The sequence below is a fragment of the Pholcus phalangioides genome, unplaced genomic scaffold (genome assembly GCF_987345545.1).
Source record: "Pholcus phalangioides strain wild (caught in Gottingen) unplaced genomic scaffold, Ppha-v1.0 ptg000002l_1, whole genome shotgun sequence".
Lineage (NCBI taxonomy): Eukaryota > Metazoa > Arthropoda > Arachnida > Araneae > Pholcidae > Pholcus > Pholcus phalangioides.
In genome coordinates this window covers 11,799,031-11,822,110 of record NW_028301595.1, presented here as the reverse complement: position 1 = coordinate 11,822,110, position 23,080 = coordinate 11,799,031, and the positions used below count along the sequence as shown (strand labels likewise).

Sequence of the window (23,080 nt, the reverse complement as noted above, 5' to 3'; positions counted from 1 at the left end):
ACCGTTATAATTAATAATAATGACTGCGACTCGTTATAATTAATAATAATGTTAATAAATTAATAACATCTTCCTCTCTTTAGGAGGGAAAACAGTAAGTCGCCTATAATTTGTGAGAGTAAGTCAACCTGGGTGAAGGTTTCACCAGGCGACCCGATCGCGTATAAACAAAACTTACATTCCTAGATATATCATAAGGAATTTAGCGCACATCATGATTGGTCGCAATGAGTGATGAACCATTACGTCACTCATATGGATTACTTCGTGAAACTTACATTTGGCGAAGTGTTGGGTGGTGTGTGTTTTATTTCTCTGTCGTTTTATTTTCTCACATGGTTGTAGGAGGTTTTTCGATTCTTGTTTTAAATTTGTTTTATTTTATTAATTTTCAAAAAGGCCCTTCTAAGGGCAAAATTAATTTTTCCAATGGAGTTGCCATCATCTTTCGTGAATAAGATCGTTAAAGAGAAGGATAAGACATTCGTAATTCGAAGTAATATAAAAAATTAATTTCGCCATAGAAACAATATAAAAAGTATTTTGGTGAAAGCTCCGCCCCTCGTGATGTCATTGAATCTTTCTTGCTCGCGGTAATCAATCCCTGCATGTTAATGCTTCTTATGTTAATAAGAATGCAAGGATTGTGTGCAATTACGCGACCCGATCTTGTGACCTTCTTGGGGAAAAATGTTATTGCTTTATATTCACACAACTGCAAATTGTTGCCTAAGCTACCAGAATTCACAAAGAAAATAAATTTTCGTATTTCCTCGTATTTCTGATTTTTTTTTTATTGAGATACAATGGTTTTTCGAAATCAAATACCTCAATTTCGCAAGCAACCTACGTGAACGTGGCATTAAACCCAGGTGCTTCCTTCATTCCACCCACAGCGTATGACTTGAGCACAGACGTATGTTTTTCCGCTGCGTAACTAGGAGTCAAGACTTGGTAATCAACCAAAGTGGAATCCTTGGCCAGCATGATAAAGATTATATTTGTTATTTATCCTCTGCAGACAGCACTCATTGTGTGTCGAAACGCGTTAGGAATTTGGTGGTTTTTTCTTTCCATTTGGCTTTTCCGTCGGTTCTTTCTGAGATAATGGTTTTTTCACTAAAGCTCACTTGAATTCGTTATCTTAACTACTATGGATAAAGGTGATTTGCATAACTATACGTAGAAGCAATATATTACGTATAAATTTAAATTCCTACATCCGGTATGTTCAATTCCCTCCCTCCTTGAAATACATTTTAATACACTGTAGATTCAATGTAGATTAGCGCTTTATTTTTCGACAATCAGCAATCTACATGCCGCAGTAACGTTAAATTGAACTTTTTCCGTGCTAAAAAAGTATCAGGTTGTACAAATACTTTATGATTAAAACAAAAATGGACACCATTAAAAGAATAGTTTCTTTTTTTAAATATCTCTCGTTTAGTGTCTTAGTCATTAAATCCAGTTCTTAATTAATTTGGATTAATCGGGTACATTATAACTCAGGGCACTCTAACTCAGTTCTTTACAACATGGACAAGGGCATTTGCCCAGGACCCCATGTTTTGAAGGGGGGCAAATTTATATAATATAGTATATATTTCACTCAAATTTTTATAATTTTCATTTAATAAAATTCAAAATTAAATTTCTTCATGATATAAAATTTTAAAAATAAAAGAATTTTCCCTAAATTACATCATTATTTCCAAAGTGTCCATTAACAACAAACAAACCGTATTGAATATCAATCTTAATGTTATACTAACCAGTAATAGACTTTACACACTTTGTTCAATGAACCTATCGCAATAGTAACTCCACTACAAAATTTTGTTTCAGTGTGCCACAGTCTTTTGTTCGATTCCTGAATTTCATATCTATTTTGATCGCAAAATGATTTATGAAACTATGACAAGAAAGTTAGCATGTTTGATGAACATGAAATCCTAAAATCTTCATGAGGATTCTGTATATTAGCAATACAAAACTTTATGTATCTGATCTTGCAGACACTTTTTCAGACGAGCTGCAATATTTTTCATCCTTAGTTTAGGTTGGTAACACAATGCCGCAAATGTTAAACAACGTTAGAGGTTTAGAAGAGACGTTTCCAAATGATGAAGCAGCATTGAATCATCATTGACAACTTGTCCTAATATATCAAACTGTTCTAGATAAAAATCATCCTTCTAATTAAAAAGGATAAAACCATCAGTTATCTCAAATCTTTTACAGGAGAAACTGCCATCTTTTGTTCCGTTGTGTAATGAAGCTGAGATAACTCAAAAATTAGATATGAACAGAATCATCTGATAATATCAATACGAGAGTACAAAAAATTTTTATTGTAAGCTATTTCATGGAGAATTTCTCATTTTAAATAGTGCACATACTTTTTTTATGTGTTTATAAATACAAATACAACGCCACAACGGGCAAAATGCCCAACGAGATGGCTGAGAAAAAGATGCCCATAAAAATATGGATGTCATATATTTCAAAAATATAGCAACCCAATTAAAAATGCAATTAACAAAAATTGTAAACAATATATACACATGATAAATTACTAACTATTTAACTACTACTTAGTGTTCCTAATTAAACTATTACAAACATATACTGTATTTGCTACTCTTCGACTACAGTCGAGGGGAATCTCCAATACCTCTTTCGCTCAGAGCTCCATCAAGTCAGAGTCAAGCCCTGATCTAACTTGAAAAGAAAAAGAAAACCCACTAAAACTATCCTTCTAGAAACATTGAAAAAGATCGATGGAAAAAATTTATAACCATTCGCGGACACTAAAAATAACAATTAGAAAGATTCCCAAAAGACCTAAACTAATTAAGATATTTAATAACTTCAATACGTAAGTGCAAAAAATAACCTTCAAGTATGGAATTTCTCTGTGAAATTCAATAGCTACTTGAAGAATCATTATCTTGCCAATAAATTTATTCTTAGAAACTTTGCAAGAAAAGCCATAAAAACTTTGACGGAACTTAGAAAATTTTACTTTAATTATATGTAAATTGTGGCGATTGATGAGATAAAGTTAAATCATTATTATTATGCTTGAGGAAGAGCTTTGTAACTATAAAGAAAGATAAAACATGGCGAATGACATGCCGAAGATAAACAACGCTGAGATCAGTACTGATAGCATAATACAGTGAAACCTTTGTACACTCATTGCCATAAAAATTTGCGCACCAAGAAATAATTGTGGGATCGAAACGAAAGTTAGCCTGAAGGTACATGTCGGGCAGATATGCAAATGATTAGAAATGCAGCGTGATTGCGCATTGCGTAATGCCACTAAAGGGCGTTGAAATTCGTTCTCCTTGGAGTATAAAACAGGTAAGCAGAGCTTGCTGGAGTGTATTTAATCGTTTGCAAAGGAAATGCTGAGGTAGACATGCCGTTACGCCGCCGTCGAAGACCATATGAGCAGTTGTCAGAGTTCGATAGGGGAAGAATCATCGGGATGATGGAAGCTGGGTCGTCAGCTCGGCGAGTAGCTCGTCAACTAGGCCGTTCTGATTTTACTGTGAGGAGGTGTTGGGACCAGTGTACAGAAGAGACGTCATTTACACGGCGACCAGGTTCAGGACGCCCTCGACAGACCAGTCGTCGAGAAGACCGTCACATCATCCGAAACGCACGCGTAGAGCCAACTGCCTCATTAGCCGCTATCCAGACACAGGCAGCAGCTTCACTACGGGCCCCTGTGTCTTCCCGAACCATCGCAAGGCGCCTGGCTGAAGGACATCTGGTATCACGGCGCCCATTACGTGTGCTGCCAATGACACCCACCCACCAACGCCTCCGTTTGGAGTGGTGTCGAGCACGACGGGATTGGACTGCAACGGAATGGAACCAGGTCGTCTTCAGCGACGAATCGAGATTCAACTTGAGCAGTGATGACAATCGTGTTCGTGTGTGGAGGCCCCCGTGGTGAACGCTTCAATCCTGCCTTCGCTTTACAGCGACACACCGCTCCCACAGCTGGTGTCATGGTAAGGGGTGCTATTGCTTACGATACACGGTCACCCCTAATATTGATCCATGCCACAATGACAGCCCAGCGGTACGTCCATAACATCCTTCAGCCACATGTGTCGCCACTCATGGCAGGGCTCCCAGGAGCCATTTTTCAACAAGACAATGCTAGGCCACACACAGCAAGGATGTCACAAGACTGCCTCCGCCACATTACCACCCTTCCCTGGCCTGCTCTATCCCCAGATTTGTCACCAATCGAGCATATCTGGGATCATTTGGGACGGCAAGTTGGACACCCTACGAGGTTGGTCGAACTAGAGGCGCATTTACAGCAACTGTGGAACGAGATGTCTCAGGACATCATACGGAACTTGTATGCCTCAATGCCCGCTCGTATCGCATCGTGCATTCGCGCTAGAGGGGGTCCAACAGAGTACTAAAACTTCTGTTCATCTGTACTTTTTTCTGAAAAATAAATGATCATTTTTCTTGGATTTTCTAATCACTTACTTATATCAACGTAGTACTTACATGTGTAAAATTTCGTTTCATTTTGATGACTTCTTCTGGGTGCGCAAATTTTTATGGCAATGAGTGTATAAAGATACTGTCCATAACGATAAGCCTGCCTATAACGATATTTTCTTTGGTCCAGGTGGAATTCCTATTGAGTACGAAATAGCACAAATGCTCAAACTGTTTACAACGATAACCAGTCTATAATGTAATTTTAATCCGAAGTCCCTACAGTATCGTTATACACAGGTTCCACTGTAGTTGAAAATAGCTGAAATTGATTAAGAGATTGCTAATAATACAAAAATACATTATTACGGTAAAACCTCTCTGTTGCGGACGCCGGCGAGACAAAAAAAAAAATCGTCCTCTAAAAGAGGGGTGACCGTTAATCGGGGATTCGAAATGCACGCTTTTATTATACAAGGAAAAATTATTTGGCAGCAAAAGAAGGAGTGATCGCATCTGAGGGGTGACCGTTAAGAGAGGTTTCACTGTATTATACTTACTGCACTTATTATACACTGCAGAGCCAGAAAAACTGGTACACCTGTCTAATATCGCGTAGGGCCCCGCGAGCCCGCAGAAGTGCCGCAACACGACGTGGCATGGACTCGACTAATGTCTGAAGTAGTGCTGGAGGTAATTGACACCATGAATCCTGCAGGACTGTCCATAAATCCGTAGGAGTAAGAGGGGGGTGGAGATCTCTTCTGAACAGCACGTTGCAAGGCATCCCAGATATGTTCAATAATGTTCATGTCTGGGGATTTTGGGGGCCAGCGGAAGTGTCTAAAGTCAGAAGAGTGTTCCTGGAGCCACTTTGTAGCAATTCTGGACGTGTGGGGTGTCGCATTGGCCTGCTGAAATTGTCCAAGTCCGTCGGAATGCACAATGGGCATGAATGGGTGCAGGTGATCAGACAGGATGCTTACGTACCTGTCACCTGTCAGAGTCGTATCTAGACGTATTAGGGATCCCATATCACGCCAACTGCACACGCCCCATACCATCACAGAGCCTCCACCAGCTTGAACAGTCCCCTGTTGGCATGTAGGGTCCATGGATTCATGAGGTTGGCTCCATACCCGTACACGTCCATCAGCTCGAAGAAATTGGAACCGAGACTCGTCAGACCAGGCAACGTGTTTCCAGCCCTCAACAGTCCACTGTCGGTCCCAGGCGAGGCGTAAAGCTTTGTGTCGTGCCCTTCGGCTCCGAAAGCCCATATCGATGATGTTTCGTTGAATGGTTCGCACGCTGACACTTGTTGATGGCCCAGCATTGAAATCTGCAGCAATTTGCAGAAGGGTTGCACGTCTGTCATGTTTAATGATTTTCGGCAGTCGTCGTTGGTCCCGTTCTTGCATGATCTTTTCCCGGCCGCAGCGATGTCGTAGATTAAATTTTTTACCGGATTCCCGATATTCACTGTACACTCGTGAAATGGTCGTATGTGAAAATCCAAATTTCATCGCTACCCCAGAGATGCTATGTCCCATCTCTCGTGCGCCGACTATAACACCACGTTCAAACTCACTTAAATCTCGATAACCTGCCATTGTAGCAGCAGTAACCGATCTAACAACTATGCCAGACACTTGTTGTGTTATATAGACGGTGCCGACCGCAGCGCCGTACTCTGATTGGTTCCATATCTCTTTATTTGAATACGCATGCCTGTACCAGTTTTTTTGGCTGAGTTTATCACAGACACAATGAACAAAACTGAAAACCAATACTTGAAAACACATTTTATCAATGCGTATGGTAATGTTTAAAACTAATCGCAATTACCCTTCAATGGAACAATCTCTACCGTATTCCTTCGCATTACCCGGCATGTCGAGAAAGAGCGAGGGACATTAGCATGCAGGGAGATTCGATAACGTGATAGATTCTGAATTGAAATCCACTGAATTGACTGAATGAATATACTGTGACACTTATTAAACCTCACTTTTCCCGGCGTGCCGGCTAATGCGGGAAGAATACGGTAATTGATTGAGAAAACGTTTGGTTTCACTATAGACGCTGGATAAATTCAGGCCGACTCATCATTCACCATTAATGACTAGTGTGACGTCATTGTTATCGTTACAGGCAAAAGCAAGACGCTTCGCAAAATTCCTAGCGGGCTTATCAAGTGTGGAAAAACCGGTTTTCTGTTCACGTCAGTTAATGCTGACGTCACACTGCGCACTGATGATGAGACGACCTGAATTTATTCAGTGCCCATGATATAGCCCGTATATGCTCAACCCATCGTCAGCGTTCCAAATGTGATCCTCAGAGCACTTATACGACCGTGGCACACTTACAGATCACTTAAGTGACGTTTAGCACAGTTCTGGAGCACTTAAGTGATGTTTGCACAGTTCTGGAGTGTTTAAGTGGCTTTTGGCGCATTTCTGGAGCACTTGAGTGTCGGATGCCACAGTTCTAGAGAACTTAAGCGGTACGCGGCGCAGTTCCACATCAATCGAGCAGCCCGCGGTACATTTTCACATGTAGCCCGCGGCACATTTCTGAATCACTCATGTGAACCACGGCATACTTACAGATCCTTTAAACGACCCACGCCACAGCTTCAAAGCACTTTAGTGACACACGAAACAGTTCCAAAGCACTTAAGCGACACACGACACGTATAAAGATCACTTGAGTGACCAGCGGCACACTTTCGGTTCACTCAAATGACTCGTGACATAGTTTCAGATCACTCAAGCAGCCCGTGCACATTTCTAGATCACTGAAGTTGCCCCCGGATATATTCAGAGATCACTTGAGTGACCCGCGTCACAGTTCTAGAGAACTCGAGTGGCCCGCGTCACATTTTCAGATCACTTAAATGGCCTGCGTCACGTTTTCAGATCACTTAAGTGGCTCCTAAGGCACCTAAAGGTTGATCACCCTTGCTATAGCCAATAGCTGTCCTATAGCCATTCGAAATAGTACTCCTTATCAAGTCACCTTAGCTGTCCCCTATGTCTTTTTTTTAAACGATTAGACGTCACTTTGCCGTGACATTGAATAGAAAACTGGGCCCCCCCCCCCACCATACACACACACTCGATGAGCCCGGTAGGGATTTTTCAAGGCGTCCTCAACACATGTTACCAAATTCTAAAACTACTCACCCAGTTTTTAATCCTAAATGTATTGAAGCTAGAAACTTGAATCTACATTCGGCCATCGAATTACAGACACTGGCATCCATTAAGGCCGAAAAGAACGAATAATAGAAGGATATATGAAGAGATTTTTCGCGTCGAAAGAGTATCGCGTAAAATGCTTGAGGCTGTTTCTCGGTTTTCCACCGCCAATATAATCAAAATCACAGATTTTTAACAACCCCCCCCCCTCCTTAATTAAGTAATTAGCGGAGAAACTTTTTCGCTAATTCAAAGCGCGGACCGTTTTCTGTCTCACGTTTCAGTTGTTTATGGAATGAGATTTGTTATATGGTTGTGTTCCGCTGTTTAAAATATTCACGAGAGCATAATGAGGGTTGGATAATTGCTAGATGTGGTTAAGTATCGTTTAAAACCATCCGAGGATTGGAGAGAGGGAGTTTTCGGTTTCGTGTTGTTGTGTCGTTATCTATTGAGCTAGAAAGAAATTGCCGTTGATGTAGAAATAACTGCGATATTTAAACTTACGAATTTCCCCGTGTGTTTAGATTACGATCAATTAAAGAATGTAACTATTTCACCTATAATTGAATGCAAGTAAGACACGAGATACGCAGGGAACTAGGAACTGGATATACAATGTGTGGAGATGATAACTGTTTGGAAATAATATTCACGTTGCTCTTGTGCAAATTGAGATTTGTGCTTATGGACCCTTAAAATTCTATTAGTGAAAAAAAAAAAAGGTTTATATTTTCGCGGAACATTTGGTAGGTAGGGTTACCAGATGTCCTCATTTTCGATGCCATTTTAAGCGTCCTCATTAGGCTGACCATATTTCCTCGAGAGAAATGCGGGAAATTGGGATTCCAAATACGGGAAAATACGGGACATTTCCAATTATCGCCAAGAACAACGCCAAATGTGCACAGAGTTGCCAAATATTCCTGAAATCACGGAAAAATCGCAATGGCGGGGAAACGAAGCGTTACTGCAAATTGCTGTAGATTAAAATGAATTCCACGAAATAAAACGTTCAACGAGACAAATGTGGGTGATTATATATATAGTTGTAATTATCATAATATAATTTATGCATTGAAAAAAATAATTTCAATCATTGATTTCAATAAAGAATGAAAATTCAAGTAGGCGTCATGCTCCGTCACGGATTATCCAACTTCTGGCTTTAACAGTAATATAGATATTAAAAGTGTCGTTTTGGTGGGAAAACAATTTTCTTTGTTAGTACAGAAGCGACATCTATTGTGAAAATATGTAAGCGATGTTGCCAAGCGTGCACATTCACATGCCGTCATTTCTGTTCAGAAATCCAACAATAACCTTACATTAGAGGTAGAAAAAAAAAAAACAAAATGCATTCCCTGTGTGTGTGTGTGTGTCTAGATTGGGTACAGCATTACCAATACCTTCTAGAGCAGGTACCTTCTGCTCTAGAAGGTATTGGCATTACGGTGTTCGAAGTTCAGTGGCGCCATCTGCTGTTAGCAGAAGTAAATGAGTACCGTAATTACTAAAGGCTCAATTACATTGGGCGAGTTTACTAGCTACTCGCTTGCAGTTTTAAGGCGCGTTTATACACACCGTTTTATCGTACGTTCTGGGGTGGACCAAACCGGTCTGAAAATCGTGTCATTTTTTGGGGGTGTCTACACGCAACGATTTTTCAACCGTTTTATCTTGCGATCCAGATTGTGACTGTTGATGGACGTCCACAATGGAAGACGCGCTCTTGCTATTCACTCTTTACCTCTTTAGCAATTATATCAGTTGCAGAAGAGCAAGAAGAAAAATAAAAGAAATCGCACGTCAGAGACATACAAAAAAAAAACCGAACTATTCACAAAAAACGAAAATTACCCAACAAAAAAACGTTGGCGCACTGCCATGGGTGAAGATACGCCTGGGGTGGGGATGCACTCCCCCCCCCCCCAGCGTCAAAATTGAAGTCGACAGATATAATGTATATGCGTATATATATGAATTGACATCATCATCATGCCCCCCCCCCCAGACTTCTAAGTCTATCCCCGCCTATGCGCAGGGCATGAAAAATACGTACAACTGAGGTCGGTAAAAGGCAAAAAGTGCCCTGAAATATGTCTTCTGATACGTGGATTTTATAGACTCCTTTGAATGGACGCAGACCATTTCAACTTTCGGGGGTCGCCGAGAGATGTGCAAGAAGTTTGACCGTTTTCTTCGTAATTGTTTACTTAATCCGAGGTGGCCTCGGTCCGATCCTCCTCGAATTATCGAGAGACTGCCGTAACTCTCTACTTGAGTTAAAATACCACTTTCAGAAGTTTCTCGATAAGCAAAATGGATTATGGCGTGGAAAACATTTCGTACTGCCCTCAGCCCGAAATTCCGTATCTACATATATAAAAAGTTTTAGGTGCCAATACTGATCAAAAAAGGTTTTTGACCAGTTCAGCAATTGCAGATCACAAAGTTATAATTAAAAACAGTACTTTATTTTTATTATTTTTATACAGTCAAACACGGTTAAAATGATATCGAAGATTCTGCGAAATATTTTTGGTACAAACGATTCGTCCTTAGTAGAGCCAGGAAGTTCAGGCAAAAAGAAGCTGCAGTTTCGCAATTAGATCAAATCTGGTCGTTCACTCGAATTTCAACGAATATCACAACAATGTTTGAAGATGAAATTTCAGAACATTTGGGCATTACTAAAAACACTTAATAGAAATTTCATTTTCCGATTTTGTGGAAATGGACAGTTTAATACAAACTTGTAGCAACTTGACTGATATCGAAATTATTGCTCAATGTATGGCCGACTCGGGTGATGAAAATACAGCAGAAAATGGTCCAGAGGAATCAGAAAAAAAGTAACAGTGAAAAATGCTCTATAAAAACACTGTGTCATTTTCTGGAGCAAACTGAGAAAATAGTACCCGAAACATTTGCAGCTCCTGCTGGATATGCAACTCAAACTAAGCTTACGGATTATTTTAAATAAGTCCTGTAAATAAAGTTGAATTGAACAAAAAATAAAAAAAGTTAAAAATCGAACGTATTTTAATGTGTTTGCGTATAATGTGATTGGACATTAATTGTGTGATTCATCGGTTCTCAACCTTTTTGACTTGCGGAGCACTTTTCAGTACATAATTTTTATATCGGAGCCCTCGACTCGAGGAGCCCTTTTTGTATATAATTTTTATGGCGGAACCCCGTAGGCCTCCTTTTTTTTTCCATTTATCTATCAAATTCACTTATTTATTTCATTTTCCTTGAGTTTTCCCGCGGAGCCCCTGAGAAGTGCATACGGAGCCCCAAGGGCTTCGAGGCAGTGCCGTCTTTACGCATGGGCCTACCCGAGCACGGCCCGGGGGCCTCAAGAGAGGAGGAGGCCTCAGAGAAACGAGAAGTAGTTGAATGTTTCGAGAAGTTAGCAGCTAGGGCCTCAGAAAAACCACTTGGCCCGGGGGCCCATGGTGTTTTTAAGACGGCCCTGCTTCGCGGAGCACTGGTTGAGAACCGCTGGTGTAACTTAACCAATAATTTCATTAGTACGTAGAAAAATATAGTACGGTATATTTTTTAGACCTTATCAATCGAATTTTTCACCACTTTCTACTGAAAAAAAAAAAACCTATTTCTCGAAAATTCTCAAATTTTTTTTTCTGTCTTGGCAGTTCTGAGATAGAGAGGGTTTGACTGCATTTGTGGTATTTCAGAAAATTTTGGTCTGTTTTGTGCCATAAAATTGGCAGACTCGTCATAATATGGCAACTATCTGGCGACGATTGGCAATGTCACGTATTTGCGAACCAAACTTCCCGTACTTTTCTCCAAAACATATGGTCAGCATGATGAACATTGAGCATTACTACAGCCTTGGTAGCTGAAAACCCTGGATAATTGGACCAAGTCAAAGGACTGGACGGATGTATGATGCTGTACGATCTGAGCAGATAGGGATCGTAGAAAAATAATTCTCGTAATTTATACTTATTAGAGGCTTTTTGAAATATTTCTATATTATCAAGGATCGAATTAGAGATCTCGTAGAAACACATCGAAGTGAGATACTTTCGTTGAGGTAAAGCATGATTTCTTAATCATTCCCGCGATTTGTTTTTTTTTATACCTTCCATGATTTCAATGAATGTGTGTGTGTGCGATGATATAATGCCGATCTATATTATATCATCGGTGGCATGATTTCGCATGTTAACATTCTTTGATGCCACACACCGTTATGCGTGATAAATCGCTATTGCATAATCAAGATCCGACTGCGTGAAATCGATCATTGCGCTGCGAATGACATCATGGATACACGGCAGTCTTAAAGCCGGGTTTTCCCTAGGAATTGGTGTTTCGCGTCGCGTGAAACGAACTGAATAATTTCGCGTCGGCAGGAAACGTGCTACATAATTACGCTACGCGTTTGTGTTTTCCTAGCGTGGCGCATCAGCTACTCTGTCGTCTGCATGCTCCGGTGTGAAGGGAAGGGAGAGGAAACACACACAAGAGTGAAGAGAACATCGACAAAACGCGCGGCGCACGATGCATTTGGCTCCTCCAGAAGCAGTCCGCCAATCACGCCCGACGTAAAGTGCCGTCGTGAGCCGTATTACGCTCTGCAGGAAATCAGTCGTACTGCTTTTCTTATTGGTGGGTGGACGGCGTGTCGCGCTGGGTGAATCACGTTGCGCGCGGCACAGGAAACCTGCCCCTATGAAAACCCTGGCTTTAAAGCTGGATTTTCCTAGAAGCAGGTTTCTACAGCACGTGCAGCGTAAAAACTCTGATTGGCCAAAAAAAACCTGAATTTCAAGAGTTTTTAACCAATCAGCGTTTTCACGTTGCACATGGCGCACAAATTCTACTCCTAGGAAAACCCAGCTTTAAGCCGGAATTAAACTATAAAAGATTTCGGTAAAAGATCTTCTGCAAAGCTCGAAGAAAACAACCAATACGCCATTTGCTTACATTCGCTTGAATGTAACCGATACGACTATTTTTTACATTTTTAAGTTTTATAAAAGATCTTTTATAGTGTAATCCCGGCCTTTATTATCCTGGCCTTAAGAACATTAAAGGACCTCTAGCTGATTAAAAATGCCTTTACTTGATAATTTATATGCTCATTCCCAAAATTCCTAACCAGATGTCATTATCACGCCCCCTCTGGGCCATGCGTTAGCGTTAAGACAGCACTGCACGGATAGAGTATTGTATATTTATAGAACTGCTTATATCAGTTTAGTGCAGAGTACAGGTATTTACGGGGGGGGGGGGGGGGAAGGGGAATTGAGCGGGCTAGGCCTATAGCCTTGGGCGGGAAGTTCGTACGGGTTTGCAAATTTTTTGATTGAGTGGTCAGATATCACTCAGCGAAATCTGTGTGCTTTTTAATAAAAGTGAGTCCCTCGAAAAAAAAAAATTGAAGTTGGGTTCAACCAGCACCTCCTAGAGATAGAAGGCCTCTGCATTCTTTGTAATAAACGTCATTCAGACTACCTAGCAAGTTTGCCACATTTTGCAACACAGCATCCTATTTCGTTTCTTCTTATTTTGGCGTAGAATCTTCCTGATAGGCTCACAAATTCCCATAGCAGGGAATTTTTTTCCCTGAATATTCTGAGGGTAAATAAACTACTTACTGATGTCACAAGCGGACTGCTGAGGCCTTCTATCTGCAGGAGGTGCTGGTTCAACCCCCACCTCCAATTATTCACTGGCGTTTTTGCGAATCAAACAAATCTATTTCTAAAAAAAATTTTCAATTTGGGGATTTACAGAGAAAAAAGTTTTTACTCTTTTAACAAGGATTGGACAAACTCTGGGCTCCTGGCAACTAGAAAATTAGTACTGGCGCCTGTAATTTTTTTCCTGCAGTAGGTCGAGAAAACATTATTTCAAACCATTTTTTCGTAAGTTTATATTGATTTGCCAAGCCCTGGTTTAGTTAGCATCATTGCCAGATATGCTCTTGGTAAAGAGAACACCAAGGAATTGACATGTGTAACAAGTGTAACGAAATGTATAATTGAAGAATTAGGCATGTTATATATTCACTATTAAATCAATCTATTAATTCTCTTAGTCATTCCCAAAGACGAAACCCTGGAATACATTTATCTAGGAAATGCACTATAAACACGCCATCCAAATTGTGAACGTTAACTATTTACAATGTATCACAATATTCTACTGTTGGCCAGTTGAAGCAGTTTACATTTGCGATTCAATAAGCTCTGGCTTATAAACTACAAGAACCAATAGAAATGCTAGAGGCTATTACTAGAGGTATTTGAAATCTCAATATGAAAAGGTGTGCCTATGCAGTTGTCCCGATATAACTGACCACTAGGCTATTACTTTTTTTTTTTTAATACTGTCGTTTTAAATAAGGGTAGATAGCATGAAGTGTTTGAAGGTGACAAAATTTGATTAGTGCTGGGTGCTGTCACTTAAATTGAGGTCAAAGTGAAAGAAATGGGCCGCCCAAAGCAGAATGTTTTGCATTGTTCTGCAACGAGTCCTCGACTGACTAGAAATGTTCTGTGGTAAAAATCCCCATAATAGTGTTTTTTGCGCTTTTCTTAAAATTCCTCCAGATTGCTCTGAAGTAGCACTGATTGGTCTGCGATGTGTGTCACAGATTTCTGTATGTTCTGCTTTTTGGGGAAATGGCTAACAAATTTTTTGTTCAATCTGAAAAAGTAGATATAGGCAGCACAAAGTTATGAGGAGGGGTGCAGTTTTGCAGGCATAAAAAAACATGTTGAAGCAATAATAATAACTGATGATATCGAGACCTCGGCTGACTCACTAGTTTCTGATTGAGAAGTGAAATGTGTGTCTTCAGCTATGTGCCCAGTGTTATGTAAGATGAATACTTCTCATGATTTTGGGTATTAGTCATGAATCACAGTATGATGCCATTGTTCCCGATATTTACTCTTATGGATTTTGGTTTTTTTTACAGTTTTGATTATGAATGAACAAAGCCCTCCATCTGACAGCAGCAGCAGCCCAAGAAGGGACCCGGAACATAGTATTTATGCTGCATTGGTAAGCACATTGTGCACTTTCATACTTTGTTTCTCGCAAAATGCAAATAATCGGCTCACAGCAATGTAGGTCACTTTGCATCAAATGTTAGAAATTTTATCTACCTTGTTTGGAAATGTCTATATTCTAATGTTAAACTGCTGCCTCTCGATAAAACGATAATCTCTCTCTACAACGATGTTTTTCCTGGTCAACATAGTATCTATATATAGAGGTGTCACTGTATTTGAATGAAGTTTGCAGAAAACTTATTCTCACGAAGGAGGATCTATTCTTTGGTAGAGAACAAAAAATTAGTTCAAATTTCTGTCGATGGAGGTAGAGAACGCTCTAGTTCCAGTATAATATTGCGTTTGCATAGGTTCCCAGATTTTTCTGGCTTTAACACTAGAAGGAATGACATTTTGTAGGTTGATTTTTTTTTACTATAAAATCTCGATTTTCATAACTTTCTTTTAATGCTTAAATATAGATATGAGTACAAGTAAGAAATGGAATATAAGAACTCTTAGTTTTCTAAATAAATTTTGTAATTGAATTTTTATTTTCAACTTCATCGCTACAAAAACACACATGTACCTTTTTCTAACGTTTTTTTAAAAATGGTTTTCAATCATTATTTTTTGAAGTTAAGACTTGAGGTATGCGTCCCAAAGCAGAATGTTTTGTGTAGTTCTGCAGTGAGCCCTCAGCTGACTGGAAATGTTCTATTGTAAAAATCCTCATAATAGTGTTTTTTACACTTTTCTTAAAATTCTTCAGTAGCACTGTACCGCTGTGTGGTCAAGTGGGCTCGTCCTGAGGATCCAGGTTCAAACCCCGTTGATGGCACAATGGTGGCTGGCTGAAGTTGGTTTTCTGCTGCTTTCCAGCTTTGAGACACGTCTTGCCGCAGAGAGCAATCATTACACTTCACTCATAGTTAGAAAGAACTAGTGGCAGGTGGCAGCACTAGACATAAGCATTACACAGAAACAAATTTCACGCCAGGTTTCACTACACGTAAACATACATTCCAGCATGTACCATTTCGTTAGAGGTTCCGCAGAGGAATATGGACGAGGTGCATGTCTGGTTCAGTAGTAGTAGCAGCTTCGAGACACGAATGTGAGCAGTTCTCCCATTTGAAAAAGCCATTCTGCAGAGAGTAGGCAGCCCTACATTGAACACTAACCTACAGCATTTTTTTGATACTGACAAAACATGAAAATTCAAGCATTTTCATCTTGAATATTTAAATAAATTAAAATAGTTAGTTCAATATCAGGCATTCAAAATTACCAATAATTTTATTTTCAATTTTAATGAATTTTAAAAAAATTGATATTCAGCTGCCGAATATTTGGTATTTGGCCAAGAAATTAGCTGAATATTCGGTATTCGGCCAAATCACTATTCATCCCATTTCTAGAAGTTCCTCACAACTAATAAAAAAATATTTACATTCTAAACATAATTGCAGTTGTATTCGCTTTCTACACTTTTCAATAGTTACATAAAAAATGTATTTTCCGTGTGCAGATTTTTTTCTGCATTGAAAATTTATCACTTGTACACATTGGCTACGCGGGGGAGGGGTGGTTTTTGACAGTTCAAACCCACCCCCTGAGCCAAGATCACAGTGTTATTTTGCAGGAAAAAATGTAAATCCCCCTCAGAAGGGGAAAAAGTCCCCCTCGAGAAAATTCTGTGTACGCCTATGGTTTTGTTGTCGCAGAGAAGGACCCGATATTGCTTCTTTTTCATGTACAGTAGCGATCAGGGTTGGTCTGATTTTGCCCAACCCGTAAAAAACCCACCATAAATTACATCTTAAAACTACACTTACTCGAAAACAGTATGTTTTCTAATGATGTGATTGTATTGCCATAAACTAACTAAAGAGATTAAATACATATAGGCCTATGCATTAAATACATTAATAAATATACGTATTTAATGCAATTTATATTATAGTAGGTTAGAGAGGAAAAACTATTGAAAAAATCCATTTTATAAATTATAATAAGATGCAAAAGGATTCCCCCCAGAATTTTCTGTAATGAGGCGCCACTGATATAATAATTGCATAAATAATTTCCATAGATTACTAGGGCTATTATATTTGTGTAGGCTACAGCATATATAACTTGTTATTTTCATGCTCCAGTATCATAAACCCTGGAAAAACTGAAAAAAAACCAGAGCTTTTGCCAACCCTGGTAGCACTTGTTGTTGCTATTAATAAGGGGTCTTCTAATAAGAAGGCAATTAACCTAGTTTTATTTTATTTTCGATCGACGAAGTATTTCTTGAGGCTGTGTTGAATGCTGTGGAAGAAAACACACACTACTTTACCGCACACCAATCCCGGTCACATATCGTCATACGGCAATTTCCAATTAGTGGAGTTGAGTGGAAAATGAAGGCCGCATACATCAGTGGTTGTCCCAGGCTTAGTAGGTAAAGAACTAGCTTTTGACGTTCTATGCCCAAATTTGAACCCATGGACCTTGATGGTAACTTTCATAGTGGAAGACAAGCCTCTTACCACTGTGCGATACTCGAAAAACGCTCACTGGCAAATGAATGATATGCGAATAGAGTTCTCTTGAGCCATCTCATCTACAATATACTTTGTTTCGTTGAATAATGATGGTTTCAGAAATTCCTCTTCACTTTGAGAATATATATTTCAATATTTCAGTGAATTGAAAGTAAGTAGAAGAACATATTTTCTTTTTCGTTACCCACTAAACACAAAATGTAATGCCTTTATGTATAAATGCGTAAATGTGTTTTGTATAAATGGGTTTCAGTTGAATTTCACATGAAATTTCTTTTAGATCTTCTATTCTAATACCTAGCAAGGTAGTATTATTCAGTATTTTAGCATGTATTGATGAAGAAAGACAACCATCATGTGCTGAAATTTCTACTAGCTTTGAGATAAGATTCAGTGATTTTCATCACTATATTTTTTGTCCATATTAGTATTTTGTAAGTAGTCAATCATTAAGGATGTTTTCAATTAGGCGAAGTGAACATATATTTATATTAGTTGTAATTTTATGGCACGATTGGACAAAATATTTGCTGTGAGCATGTCTATGGAAGTGCCTATAGTGTCTAGGTATAACTAAAAATATCTCGGGCAGTTTTTTTCATTTATGATAGTCAGACAGCATAATATTTAAGTATTTTTCAGGAAAAAGTCATGAAATTTCAACATTCTAAGCGATCTGGTTCATCATGAAAAACACAATAGAAGATTGAAAGCGGTCAAAATGACTGGCATAGTCCTTCTAGTGTTAAAACCTTCCGGTCAGAAATCAGATTCTTCTAATTTTTTGTATCTTTAAAGAAAAATCCCTTAAAATCATCAAATTATGCTTCTCTTGAATGAAAAATCCCTAAAGAAAATACTATTTCAGTCCTTGCAATTCCTGGCTGACCAAGTTTTCTAAGGAAAAAAATGATGAAAAATTTGGATTTCAGTTATAAGAAAATTGTAATTATCATCAAAAGTGAACAAACTTGCAAATTATTCATTATTACATCTGTATATGTATATTTTTCATAGGCACACATGCAGAGCAATAAAATAGATGCACTATTGTGGTTGACTCGTCTAGGAACTTGTTTTTTCACACTCCTATATATTCTGCCGTTATTTGGGTTGGTATATTATTTTCACATTTTATTGCTTCAAATCTAGTTCTATCTGCTCTTCTTCTATACTAGTACAGCGATCTCTCACGTGCATTGGGGGCAAGGAAATGAGCGGGGGAAAAAGATGCATAAATAAGATAGGCGTATAAGTGAAAATCAAGGAAAATGCATATACTGAAGAAATATCTATAACATGACAATTATAGTAGATGCAAGTACACTAAAGGGAAATGAAGTTAGGTATTTAATAATTTATTAATTTATATCTGAAATAAAGTTACATTTTCTTTATTTTTGAAACATAGGATAGCATTTCTTCATTATAATCATGTAAATACACCAGTGCTAGACAAACCCCAGGAATCAGGCCACCATACAAATTAGAAAATCAATAGCGGTACCTAAAATTTTGTAGATGTGGTTGCTACGTAGTAGTAAATTTCAAAATTGGATTCTAAGAGGAGTTAAAATTTTCTGATTGCCTTTTATCATGGGGGAAAACTAAAAGCAAACTTTATTTGAGATTGTCTTCTTGAGCAATTTAGGACCAAGCGTATTTCTTATGCCTTTCTTTTTATCACGCATAAAAAATTTTAGTCACAGTATGATTTTTTTTGGTCGCCATGGCAACGTGGCACCTGGGATTTTTCAAGTCTCAGATTGTATTGAAAAGAACTCTTTTGCCTGTATAATTTTATGAAAGATTTGGTGCTACTTTGTAAAAAAATATTATATGTATAAAATTGTTTTTCTGTCTATGTTCGCTACAAATCTATAATTTTAGACTGATTGTCACCAAATTTTGCATAGCCTATATGCCAAACAGGGCCCAGATTGAACGATAGGCTATGTTAAAAGTCAGAGCTGGGAAAATACCCGAAATGAGTGAAAAACTGTCAGGCAACAATAGTTCCTGGGCCTCAACGATCACTTTCAGAATGATTACTTTGGTTACCGTGGTTCCCTAGCAATGTGTTTCAGACATGCATATGCCTTTATAATGGCTTGTCACTTCTTTAATTCTGCAAGTATTAAGTATAATAGTTTATTCCTTTATAACTGTTTGTCACTTTTTCAATCCTCCCAGCAATTGAAGAAAACCTGGGCAGCACCAGGTATTATAGCTAGTATAATATAAAGGCAATGTTCACTGCAGTTGATATAATAATTTTAGGTCAGTGATTTTTCTAAACCTGTTAAGGTATTTTTTTTTCTGGGAACTTTTTTTTTTGGAAAAAGCTGTCTTTTTTTTTTTTTAAATTTATGATCATTTCTGAACAGAACAGCTGAAAAATAAGAATTTGAATGATTTATGTTTTCTAGACATTATTGAAAAACAGGACCTTTTTTGGAAATACTGTATATTCATTAAACATGCGCTTTGTCCTTTGCAGAGTGAAACAGTATTCCTGTTACCAAAGAGCCCTCCTATGCAATGCTGCCACGAGTGCATTGCGGTTGCACCAGCGTATGCCAAGAGTAGAGCTTACTAGAGCATTTGGAGCAATGCTCTTACTCGAAGACTCGTGTCACTACCTACTCTACTCGTTGCTCTTCATATACTCCTATCCAGTTACAAGTATCCTTATGGAGATAATTTTTTGTCTTTGTTTTGTTTCTGAAACTTGGTGTACTGTATATGCAAGTTAAGACGTGAGTGGGTGATACTGTCACACCTCAATATTTTACATTTAATAGAACAAAATTCGGATATAGAGATATCAAATTTTGTTGCTAAATAATGATTACTTCACTTTACATGGGATAACATGTAAGATAACAGGACATAGTACATAGATTTTCCTGTTGGTGATAGTTTCTCTCTTCAAATGTTTCCCAATTCCATATCTAATGTGGGAGGATGAATAGAAGGAAAGCTTTCTTGCTTGGTAATCATTCATTGCTGGTTCATTGTTTTTGCTTTGATGTTGAGATTTTTCAATTTTCCATGTAGAATACCAATTGTATTTAAAAGAACATTATTGGATTTTATTTTTAGTAGAGGACTCTGCTAATTTTAGAATCACGGATAATATTATTTTGAGTAATGCTATTTTTCAATTTTATTTTGCAAAGTATGAAATGGACCATATCAATAACATGGGGGAAAAATTTGTTTATAGTTATCAAGTATTTCTGTTATATTTGTTAAAATTATTTTTATATGCATTTTGTTTTGAAAATTTTGAATAATTTTGGAATTTTTTTTTGGAATTACAGTAAAACCTGTCTTTAATGGAAGTTTTACTGAGCATAACATGTCTTCAACAGTCTTGGTCATGTGATTTCAATGTCAAAATACACATTAAAAAACCTGGAATAAATGGAACCTTTATAATGCGGGAACGGGAAGAAGAATTTTACCCTGTAACGAAAAATTTTTTTGGTGACCACTAGACCAAAGAATCATATAAAATGTTAAAGTGCTCTATCAAACTTTTTTATGCAATCCTTGCTTTCCCATGCGAGTTCTACTTCACCCACCCTTAGATTAGCAAAAACTGTTTCATACTTGATACTGGGGTTGTAAAAAAACCATATGTAGTGGAACAGTTGCTTTCTGAAACCCTTCCCTTTACAAAAATCCTAGTTATGGCCCTGGTACTGAGGATTGCATGAACATAGACCACAATGTAAAAATTGTACCTGACATGACAGATATTGACAGCCTCATTGAAAATTTTAGATGTCAAATGAACCTAAATGCTGTCGATTAAGATAAACAGCGCAAGGTGAAGTTTTATACAGAGATACTGAGAAAATCGAAATATTTAGTAATTATAGAGTAAATAATATGCATTACTCTTTATTCTATCTATATTTAAATGATTTACTTTATTTTCAATTATATACGAGATTGTTACATAATTTTACACATTATGTGATTGAACCTTTATTAAGTGGAAACGTGCACTCAAAGGGGGAAAAAAATTGGTACCTTGCAATTCGGTTTAAGACAGGTTTTACTGTATTGTATTCCACTTGTGTATTTATTATTTTTCTGACTGACACAGGTGTATTTGTCTCAAAATATCAGCAAAAATTTCATTTAAATTTTGAAATCTTGCTATATGCGTGATAAGTATGCCAAAACCTCTAGGAGGACTAGGTGCTAAGAGACTTTCCATATTCGTGCTACAGGATTACACGTGAACTGGAAATATGAAACAAACAATTTCTCTAAAAAACTAAGTCTCAAACTAAAATTCTCTCACTGTGGGCAGGGTCATCTTAACGAGTTCAGAGGCTGAACCCAAGCATTTTTCAGGGTTACTTATATTAATATTGTGATGCGACACAAAATTTAAAAAAAAATTATTGATGCATATGTGTAGCAATGAAACCCCTCAATAGTTTAGGGAGCATTGCTTGTCCTGGACATATTCACTGAGATTCCACTGATTACAAGATCAACATTCATAGGACAAGCCCATGGAAGACTGTCTCAACTTGTATGTTGAAGTGGGAATTTCAGAGTGAAGCCCCCTGCTTTTTTGTATCATTCCCAAAATACTCTGGCCTTCAATATGAAATAGGCAAAAATGTAATAATGTTGAATAAATCAACCTGCATTTGATTTTTGCTGAGAATTATGGTTGACTTGAAGGGTTGTAGAACTAATTGTTAGATTTCAATTATTTCTTATGGAGAAAGTTCACTTGGATACACAGGTGTTTTGGATTAAGAGCATGGAGCAAATTATATTTGCAAACTGAAATACCAGAGTTTCACACTTTCTAGCATATAGCTGGCATTTTTATATTGATGCAAGTCATCAGCTTCATTTTACTCATGCTTTCTTATTTTGGTTGCCAAGTCTGATAAAGTAGTTTTTGTCACATGAAACTTAGTTCTTGGTCATGATACAACTTAACTCAGTACAGTGGCATTATTGCCAATATTTTTGTATGCTGTTCTTCATTCTGTATCGTACAGTTTAACAATGTTGACCGTGAGTAAAATATGAAATATTTAATTCAAAAAACAAAAAAAAATTGCATGTGGGGGAGAGTGGGGAGGAATGAGAAAATTTTCACAAAAATATTTTTAAAATTGTTTTCATGTTATAAAATGTTCTAATTGATAAAGCAAAACCTTATCACTTTTGGAATAGTAAGCAAATATAACACTTCAAAATAAGTAATATTTTATTTTTAATGAGAAATTTAAATTTGCAAAAAAATTAGAAAGTTATGTCAAAATTAAATGTATTGACTTTTGAATAGTGAAAAAAATATTTTTTTTTCAATTTATTATTCAAAAAACTTTCTTTGTTCCATAGTTTGTTAGCAATAAATCTTAAGCATTAAAAGCTTCATGTATTTAAAGAAAGCAAACAAATTAAAGTAATTGATTAATGTGTAAAAGCCACTGCCCCCATACCTCCCTACTCTCCCCTATGTATTTCAATTTCTGTTGTTTTTTTTCCTTATGATCACTCCTTTTCATTAATTCAACATTGCTGAGCACTTTTAATGCATAGAACCTTTAGTTATTACAGCCATATATAGGGTGAACTTCACCTAATATTGCCAAATGAAAGGGAGTGGTAGACCAGCCCAAGTGGAGCATAAAATACCATAGCAACCCTGTTCTATCTCTAACCGTTTTTGCATTATAGTGGATAAAAGGAAAATGTGTCAGATCTGAAAAACCTAAATTTGCGAAGTTTCTAAAAGACCTAC

At 37.7% G+C, this 23,080-nt stretch overlaps 1 protein-coding gene across 1 annotated transcript in view; it reads left to right on the top strand.

Annotated features, from left to right (window-relative positions):
- The first annotated feature begins 11,581 nt into the window (after window positions 1-11,581).
- Window positions 11,582-23,080, top strand: part of LOC149089417 (transmembrane protein 33-like) — a 29,897-nt gene continuing 18,398 nt past the window's right edge. The window contains exons 1-5 of the mRNA XM_089238359.1: window positions 11,582-11,760; window positions 14,659-14,744; window positions 18,307-18,401; window positions 19,790-19,974; window positions 22,280-22,347. Of these exons, the coding sequence (XP_089094485.1) occupies window positions 14,667-14,744; window positions 18,307-18,401; window positions 19,790-19,974; window positions 22,280-22,347 (426 nt within the window). The 5' untranslated portion in view covers window positions 11,582-11,760; window positions 14,659-14,666. The remainder of the gene's footprint in view (window positions 11,761-14,658; window positions 14,745-18,306; window positions 18,402-19,789; window positions 19,975-22,279; window positions 22,348-23,080) is intronic.